The sequence below is a fragment of the Saimiri boliviensis genome, chromosome 1, assembly GCF_048565385.1.
Source record: "Saimiri boliviensis isolate mSaiBol1 chromosome 1, mSaiBol1.pri, whole genome shotgun sequence".
Lineage (NCBI taxonomy): Eukaryota > Metazoa > Chordata > Mammalia > Primates > Cebidae > Saimiri > Saimiri boliviensis.
Window position 1 is genome coordinate 23,647,837 of NC_133449.1, and position 9,446 is coordinate 23,657,282.

The following is a 9,446-nucleotide window of genomic DNA, read 5'->3' on the forward strand; positions in this document are numbered from 1 at the left end:
TGCCTGTAATCCCAGAACTTTGGGAGGCTGAGGCAGGCGAATCACCTGAGGTCAAGACCAGCCTGACCAACATGGAGAAACCCCATCTCTACCAAAAATACAAAGTTAGCCTGGTGTGGTGGCACATGCCTGTAACCTCAGCTACTTGGGAGGCTGAGGCAGGAGAATCACTTGAACCCGGGAAGCAGAGGTTGCGGTGAGCCAAGATCGCACCATTGCACCTCAGTCTGGGCAACAAGAGCAAAACTCTGTATCAAAAAAAAAAAAAAAAAAAAGAAAGAAAGAAAGAAAGAAAGAAAAAAGAAATGTAGGTGTTTACAGAGCACAGATTTCTCATCCTAAGGTAATGATAGTTAAACTTGGTGGCCATTTGACTGAACTAGCCCAGCCTACCCTTCCTGGGTCTATGTGGATCTCCCTCCAGTTCTCCCATCCAGAGTCAGCCTTTTAGGCGTGTATTCCAGAGTCACAGCCTTCCTCCCAACTCCCAGTTAGAAAACAGCATGTGAATGTCCTGTCTTCTGAGAATCCTTCAATCTTGCCATCTTCCTTTCTGACTGTCTCTCCATTTTCCCACTCCTATCTCTAAAGGATAAGGGCGCTACTTTTTTACCCATGAAAATGTATTAACCTTTTCTTTTGTGTTTTTAGCTCCATTTACTGCCATGTTTTGGTATCCCCCCATGTGCCTATTTGCTTGCTTTCTCAGAATTTTACCACGCACCAACTTTAAGCCAGGCAGTGTTTGAGGGGCTGGAGACACGTTGGGAAACAAAACGGAGATGGCTCCAATTTCCTGGAGCTTACATTTTGACCAGGAAATAGACCATAGTCAACCACATAATCACATAACATAGCGTGAGTTAGTAATAAGTGCACTGAGGAAAACAGAGCAGGCAGAGGGGGTGAGGACGGATGAGGGGCACTGTTTTAGATGGAGAAGTCAGAGGAGACTTCCCCGCTGAGATGATGTTTGTGCAGCAGCCTGAGGCTCCCAGGGAGTGAGACATGCAGAGACCTGGGGGAAGAGTGTTGTGCAAATGGATGGGCCCAGGCAAAAACCTGAGATGGGAGTGAGGCTGGTGTGTTCGGGAAACAGCAAGAAAAAGTAGGAGGCTGAAGATGGTGAGTGCCGAGACAGGGTGGGAGGTGAGGCTAGAGCAGAGGCAGAAGCCAGGCGGGTGGGGGTTACAGGTCTGGAGAGGGAGTTAGAATAAAATCCAAAGTGTAAGGGGAAGCCAGGTGGAGGTTTGGGGTAGGGGAGAAATAATATCTAATCTACATTGTACAAAGAGGAACATGGCTGCTGCACAGACACTGCGGATGCTGGAGCTGAGGCAGGGCCGTCAGGCAGTGAGGGTTCCAGGCCAGGTGACAGCAAGGGCTCCAGACTCCAGCGCAGGTGGAGAGGAGCTGGCAGAGCTCGTTCATCAGTGTGGAAGTGGGTGAATGCGAGAAATCAGTGCGGGAGGGCCAGGATGGATTGTGGTCCTAGTCACTGACATAGGGAGGTCTGGGAGGAAAGCAGGTTTGCAGGGAGAGAAGTGCAGAAGTGAAGAATAATCGTGTTTGGGGCTGATTCCATTGCAACCATTACAACACAGGAGGAGGATTCATAGGGTGTGATTTTCCAGCAACTGAACTCTTCCCCTCACTGTCCATTTAAGCCTGTTCTGTTGGGGTTAGTTCTTCCCCTGCCCTGGGTATTCTCAGATAATAAAAAGCCTCTGGTTATGAAGACAGTCTGTTCAGTAACATGGTCAGGCTGATATAATGACCAACGCTTCAATCTTCATTTAAGGTCCCCTTCCTCCGGGTTGGGGCTACTGAGGCTGGAGCTACAAGAAAGAAAAGGGAGGTAAATGTCTTCTCTTTTCCCTTGTTACTGTCCTATTCCTCACCCCTGTTTCTTGCCACTGTGATTTCTGATCTCTAATTTAGAGTTCACAGTGGGAGGGAGGAAAGAGAAGAAATGGATGGGCAGGAAAGTTCTTACCTATTAATTTTATGTTCATCTGTTTTAGTGTAAGGCAGTCTCTGGGATTGGCAGGGGTTTGAAGCTAATGGTTTCTCTCATGGGGCACTTCCAAGTGATCTTCAGAGAAAATTCCTATTGCTCAGAATTTCTCACTGGATGATTTCTTTTCCAGCTGTTTGCTTAGGACTGTCTCTGGCTCTAAGCATCTGATGGAACTGCCACTACTTCATTCTTAGGAACATAGCCTCTATCACCTCAAGAGATACTGAGACTAAAATTAGATCAATTTCAGTATCTTTGTATATGCCCATCCCATACCCAAGAGGAGATACGCAGTAGGCAGGTGGATGTACAGGTCTGGAATTCATGGGAGACTGGGGGTGGAGATAGGTGTTTGAGGGTCATCCTCGAATAAATGCTGCTTGAAATCATGTGATCACCTGGGGGTGTTAATGAGAATAGGGCCGAAGGCTAGTCCTGTGGAATGCCAAGATTTAGAGGTTGGGGCAAGGAGGCAGAGCTGGTGAAGGAACATGCAGGGAGTGAGAGGCTGGTACAGAAGGAAGAAAAGTAGAAGTGTGTGCTGCTGCAGAGGCCCAGTAGAAGAGGGATTTCAGAAAAGAGGGCACTCTCAGCCACGTGGCAATGCTGCTGAGAGGGAGGTAAAATGATGACTGGGGAGATGTATGCATAACCACTGATTTTCATCAGAGAGGTTAAGTGGAGCAGCTGGAAGGAAAGCTTGATTAGAGTGGGTTCAGGAGTGATGGGGTGAGGCTGTGGAGACAGAATCCAGGTGTCCCCAAACTACAGCCTGCAGGCCGCATGTGGCCCCCTGAGGCCATTTATCTGGCCACCCTGCCGCCCTTCAGGAAGGGACACCTCTTTCATTGGTGGTCAGTGAGAGGAGCACAGTATGTGGTGGCCCTCCAACGGTCTGAGGGACAGTGAACTGGCTCCCTGTGTAAAAAGTTTGGGGACGCCTGGAATAAGCAATGCTTTTGTGGGGTTTTGCTATAAAGTGTCTGGAGAGGGTAAGGCAGGAGAACATTTTTATCAGCGATATGGATATTATAACATGTATGTTTCCTGATGGGAATGCTCCTGTAGAGAGGGAGATCTGATGATGCTGGAGAGAGAGGGGCATAATAGAAGGGCAGAATCCTTCCGCAGGTGAGGAGGCAGCACCCTGGACTCAGGTGGACAGGACACTATCCATCGTATGAAGAGGGAAGGCTCGTACATGGATGTACATCAAACTGGCTCAGTGGATTTTGCAAAGGAAGATATTTCCTTCTGTTTACTAATTTTCTCAATGAAGTGAGATCATCAGCTGTTAGTGAGACACAGAATAGAGATTTAGAGGTTGAAGAGAAAAGGGAAGAAAGGAACCTACTATTTTCTAAATCACAACAATCCTAGTGGAAATTAGTACTCCAAACATGTTGCCATCTGAAAGCTGGGACCACAGGGGTTCCCTCAAATCATATCACACATCAGTGATCCACTCCATCTATTTGGCCATATCCCTTAATCTCTAAGTGCTTCTGAATACAAACAGTGCAAGGAAAGGCTGAGGCAAGAGGCTTGGGGGACACCCTGCCTGTGAAATGAGTCAGCTGGCTCTGGAAGGACAGGCTTCCAGGGGGATCAGCTTAGCTTAGCTGGGGAACTCTTTCTGCTCTTGCAAGCCCCTCATCCCCATACCACACTCAACTCTTCCCTTTTGTCATCTTCAAAAGGTTTTAGCAACCAAGGAGCACACATCCTGATCCTTGATTGGTGAAAGGATACACAAAATAAGGCTGCTTCAGAGGAAGTTGTTTGCTTGCGGGAATCAGGGTGAAGGCCAAGGAAGGCACTCAAGAATTGTGTCTCTAAAAAAAACCATCTGCAACAAACTTCAATTATTAAGTTCAGTGTCTGTGATAATTAAGAAATGGCAATACCATGTATTTTCCCCAGAAGTTAAGAAATATTGCCGAATGAACCAATAAAATTAATTATAGCTACCTTACTAAGTGTCCATCTTCATTTATTTGGTTTGTTCCTAAACTAAGGTATGCTCCCTTTGGTCATGCACCCTTCATGGCCACATCCACATATCCTTCCTGGGGTTTTCTAACATTCTTTATAGAAAATTTAAAAATTCACTTGGGGTTGGCCAGGTGAGGTGGCTCACGCCTGTAATCCCAGCACTTTGGGGAGGACGAGGCAGGTGGATCAGTCGAGTTCAGGAGTTTGAGACAAACCTGGCCAACGTGGCAAAACCCTGTTTCTACTAAAAAATAGAAAAATTAGCCAGGTGTGATGGTGCATACCTGTAATCCCAGCTACTTGGGAGGCTGAGGCATGAGAATTGCTTGAACCCGGGAGGTGGAGGCTGTAGTGAGCTGAGATTGCACCACTGCACTCCAGCCTGGGTGGCAGAGCAAGACTTCATCTCAAAAACAAAAAAAAAAGCATTTGGGGTATAAAGAGACTCACTTGCTGATTCTGATTCTAAACATTGCCCTCTGGCTTATGTTGAGTTTGAATCGTGGTCACAGGAAGACATGGTAGGACACAGAGCACAGGAGAGTGGAATTCTGTTTTCTTTAGGCAAAGGGACACCATGGTAACATTCTTAAGAGGACTTGTGGGAGTCTGACTTCTTCAGTTCTGTCTGTTCCCCAAGATCTCCCTCTTTCCTAGTCAATGCCCTAGATTTTGTATAAAAGACTGGATGCAATGTTAATCCAACTGGAGTTGCAATTCAGCAACCAACAGGATCAATTTATGACTTGAGGGCCACAGACAGAGTAAGATTTATTAAAAATGGTGGCCCTATATTTTAATGCCTTGTACATTCTGACATCCGAGCTTTATATTGTCTTGAATTATCCATTTTTCTCTTATTTCATATTTCTCATCCTCCTTAAATTCTTCTACCATGACAGTTATCCAGTCTCCCAATGTCTCACCCCCAATCAACATATGGTTCTAAGTGAAACTAGATTTTTTTTTTTTTTTTGAAATGGGCTCGTTCTGTTGCCCAGGGTGGAGTGTAGTGGCATGATCACAGCTCACTGCAGCCTGGACCTCCCAGGCTCAGGCAATTCTCTGCCGTTCAGCCTCCTGAGCAGCTAGGACTATAGGTGCACACCATCGTGCCTAGTTAATTTTTGTAGAGATAGGATTTCACCATGTTGCCCAGGCTGATCTCAAACTCCTGGGCTCAAGTGGTCCACCTGCCTCAGCCTCCCAAATGCTAGGATTACAAGCGTGAGCCATTGCACCTGGCTGAAAACTAGATTAAAAACTTTATACTATGAACAATTTCAGAGAAGTATAGAAAAATAGTAATAATTATATAATGAATCCTTACTTATCTGACATCCAGCTTCAATACTGATTACCTCATGGCCAGTCTTGCTTTGTGTATATGCATATCTGCTTCTTGACCCTAACTGGATGACTTTGAAGCAAATCCCAGATATTGTATCACAAATATAGTTGCCCATTCCACATGATGAAGAGTAGATGCCTTTCCTTTCCTTGCATTTTGAGATGAATACCAATTCCAAATACCTCACATTTCCTCTGAAGCCTTGTACTATCTCTATATTTAAGATCCTTTGTGTTGTAAGTAACAAGCTAACCAGAGCTAACATAAGCACAAATGGAATCCATCGGTCCCTGGTGGTCTAGTGGTTGGGATTGAAAAAAAAAAAAAAAAAAAAAAAAAAGAATCCATTGGAAGAGTGCTAAAGCATCTTACAGAACCCTGAGAAAAAACTGAATTCCACAGGAAGGGCAGGAACCTTGATAGCACTGCCCCCTGAGCAGCGTACATCTCAGACCCTTCAGGGCTGCTGTCATGAACGTGATTCACACCTTTCCGAGTGTCCGTTTTGGTTAGAAGTCTAATCCTAGAAGAAAGCTAGGAGAATCTGATCGTAAAGTTGGGTCAGCTGTGTATTCCTTGATCAATTAGCCACAGCCAAGAACAGGGTCATGTAGGGAGGCGCTGCCATCGAGTCCACCTCTGGCTGGGCGTGGTGGCTCACCCATGTAATCCGAGCACTTTGGGAGGCTGAGGCGGGTGGATCACCTGAGGTTAGGAGTTCAAGACCAGCCTGGCCAACATGGGAAAACCCCATCTCTACTGAAAATACAAAAATTTTAGCCAGGTGTTGTGGTGGGTGCCTATAATCCCAGCCACTCTGGAGGCTGGGGCAGGAGAATCACTTGAACCTGGGAGGTGGAGGTTGCAGTGAGCTGACACCACTGCACGCCAGCCTGGGCAATAGAGTGAGATTCCATTAAAAAAAAAAAAAAAGAGTCTACCTCTGTGAGTCAGGGATTTGCCAGAGAGATGGGACATGCAGGCATCACTAATCCACCACGTGGAGCAAGGAGGGCAGGAATCACTGAAGAAAGCTGAGCCTGAAAAGCCAGGCAGGAATCTTAGTCATGGTAAGGGGTCTGGAATTTATGGGGAGACCCTGAAGGATTTTATAATACTCTAGTTCTGGCATTTTTTCCCTTTTATATTACCTCATCAGTTAAAACAGACTTCTAGAAATCACATCAGCATTACAGGGATATTGTTACTGCACCTTGACTTTATCTAGAAGGAGAAAAGTTTTGGTAAATCAGTTCTGTTCCATGAATCAGTCAGTCATTAATGCCTTTTCCATAGCCATTCCTCTGTTCAGGTAAGTTTAGAAATTTCCAAAGTTTTCTTTATGAAAGGCAGCTGAAATCTATTTCACGCTTTAAAAATCCAGGGCTGGGCACCGTGGCTCACGCCTATAATCCCAGCACTTTGGGAGGCCAAGGCGGATGGATCATGAGGTCAAGAGACAGAGACCAGCCTGGCCAAGATGAAGACACCCCGTCTCTACTAAAAATACAAAAATTAGCTGGGCGTGGTGGCATGCACCTGTACTTCGAGCTACTTAGAAGGCTGAAGCAGGAGAACTGCTTGAACCCAGGAGGTGGAGGTTGCAGTGAGCCAAGATCATGCCACTGCACACCAGCCTGGTGACAGAGCGAGACTCCATCCCAAAATACCCAAAACAACTAGGTGCAAGTTTGTTCTTAGGGTTAAGGTTAATATGTACACTTCACAAACACTGGGATTTTTGTTTTCTGAGACAAGGTGTTCTCTCTCCCAGCTGGAGTGCAGTAATGCAAGCACAGCTCACTTCAGCCTCAACCTCCTGGGCTCAAGTGATCCTCCTGCCTCAGCTGCCTGAGTAGCTGGGACTACAGGTGCATGCCACCATGCCCAGCAAATTTTTAAACTTTTTGTAGAGACTAGGTCCCATTGTGTTGCCAAGGCTGGTCTTGAACACCTGACCTCAAGCGATCCTCCCATCTTGGCCTCGAAAACTGCTGGGATTAACACGCATGAGCCACCATGACTGGCATAGGCTTTTTTATTTAAAGAGACTTTTTGGATAGAAATGCTTTTCTCTGTTACAGTTATAAATGACCAGAAATACTTAGCCAGACCAAAATGGCAACCAGGGGCCTACTGCAAAGCTTCAAAAGGTTTGATGCTCTCTTGGTAGACGAGTGTTCAGTGTTTTAAATGTTTTTTTTAATATGTTGACATTGAAATTTCATTTCGTGTAGATGTCGGGATTATGTCTCATTCATTTATTTATTCATCATTCACTTAGTAAGTATTTAAGTGCCTATTTTTACCAGATGCTCTGCTAGCTTCTGGGGATATAAAGATGAGTAGACATAGGCCCTCTGCCCTAAAGTTAGTGGGAGAAACAGATAGTAAACCAAAGATTTTAATACTGTGTGATTAACTGACTTAGTTGTAGTATATAGAAAGAGACTCAGGGCCTGCAACAAGAGCCTGGGTGAAGACTCAGTGAAGCACTACCTATTGAAAGGAGAATCTTTAAGTTATTTCCACCATGTAAAAAAGACATTGCCAGGGAACATCAAGTAAACAAACAAATGCTCAGATAAACTTTTAGATCATATGAGATTGAAATAATTTGATTCAGTAAATCAGGGAAACTTTTGTTTTCAAATTAAGTAGGGAAACAGCTAGGTAGAAATTATAAATCCTATTTTGAATCGCCTTTTGCTTATACTTAATGTAGTTTAAGCCATCAGTGTATTACACCTTTCTGCGTGGTCCACTCAACAGCAATTTTCTGTTTGCCTGCTATTTGGGCCAGTCATGGATGGTCCCATGTTATGAGAAACATGTAAAGGTGAGATAGATTCAGCTCCTTTTCTTGAGAAGATTATTCCATATAAAGAACTAATTTGCTGAATGGGCCCGCAGTTAGCCTGAATAGAATCTCTAAATCATGGTCTACACAGCAGTTATAAGGAACTCTGGCCCCTCAAGTGTCAATGAAGGCCAACTGGGGTACCGGGATTCCTATCTCCACCTGGCTGTAATGTTGTGGTAACCTCATTCACCATGTTAGATTGGTGTTGGATAAAGCCAGCTAAAACAGAAAGCTTAAGTAAGGTTCAGAATCTCATAATATAAACTGAAAATATTCAGACTTCAATAAAAGATAATCATATCAGGAACCAGGAAGATCTTGAATTGAATGAAAAAGACAATCAGTAGAGACCAACACTGAGATGACAAAGATGTTAGAATAAGCCCACAAAGAGTTTTAAAGTTGCTATAAGAAAAATGTTTCAATGAGCAAATATGAATACACTTGAAGCAAGTGAAAAATTAACCCTGAGCAAACAGGAGATACAAAAAAGAACCAAACGAAAATTGTAGACCTGAAAATTACAATAACTAAAATAAAAAGCTCAGCAGATAAGCTCAACGGTAGAATGGAGTAGATGGAGGAAATAATCAATGAGCTGGAAGATAGAACAATAGAAATGACCCAATCTGAAAAAAATGAGAAAATAGACTGAGGGCAGGAGGCGGGGGAGAAGAACAGAAGCTTACAGGCTGTAATAATATTCATGTCATCAGAATCCCTGAAGGACGAGAGAAACAGGCAGGACTTTAAAAAAAAAAAAAAAGCCTGAAAAAACATTGGCTGAACACAGAGTAATCCTTGTAGTGGTGTTAATATCCTGTATCTTGATGGCAGCAATGTCAATCTTGGTTGTGATAATGTACCTTAAACTATTAACGGTAATTCCTAGATGACACTAAATACGTAGTGTTTCGTATTTTCCTGATGGGCCCACATGGTTTGAAGTCGGTTTCGTCACATCAGAATCCAAACGAGGTCCACCTGCGGCACCTTCCCCCTTCAGCGGGAGCCTGTACGACGCCAGACGCGTAGCTAAAAACCATTCCTCTCTGACGTTGTCGCCCTCAATCTTACAGGTAAATGGTAAATTCTCTTTGCTATTCATGCACCTGCCTCGATCAAAGTCCAGAATGGCGGCGGGGGCCTTGGCGGTTGAAGGCCCGTCTGCCCGCCGGGGCCGCGAGGGGAGGGCCCCCCGAGACAGCGGTGGAGGG

General features: G+C 44.7%; 1 protein-coding gene across 3 annotated transcripts in view; it reads left to right on the forward strand.

The window, feature by feature from the left end:
* Window positions 1–9,233, forward strand: part of FAM228B (family with sequence similarity 228 member B) — a 49,296-nt gene extending 40,063 nt beyond the window's left edge. For 2 of the 3 annotated variants that reach the window (XM_074394723.1, XM_039474179.2), the window contains 2 exons: window positions 1,802–1,858; window positions 3,721–9,233. In XM_074394723.1, the coding sequence (XP_074250824.1) occupies window positions 1,802–1,858; window positions 3,721–3,727 (64 nt within the window). In that variant the 3' untranslated portion in view covers window positions 3,728–9,233. The remainder of the gene's footprint in view (window positions 1–1,801; window positions 1,859–3,720) is intronic. The other variant, XM_074394732.1, reaches the window with a different exon arrangement.
* The last annotated feature ends 213 nt before the right edge of the window (window positions 9,234–9,446 follow it).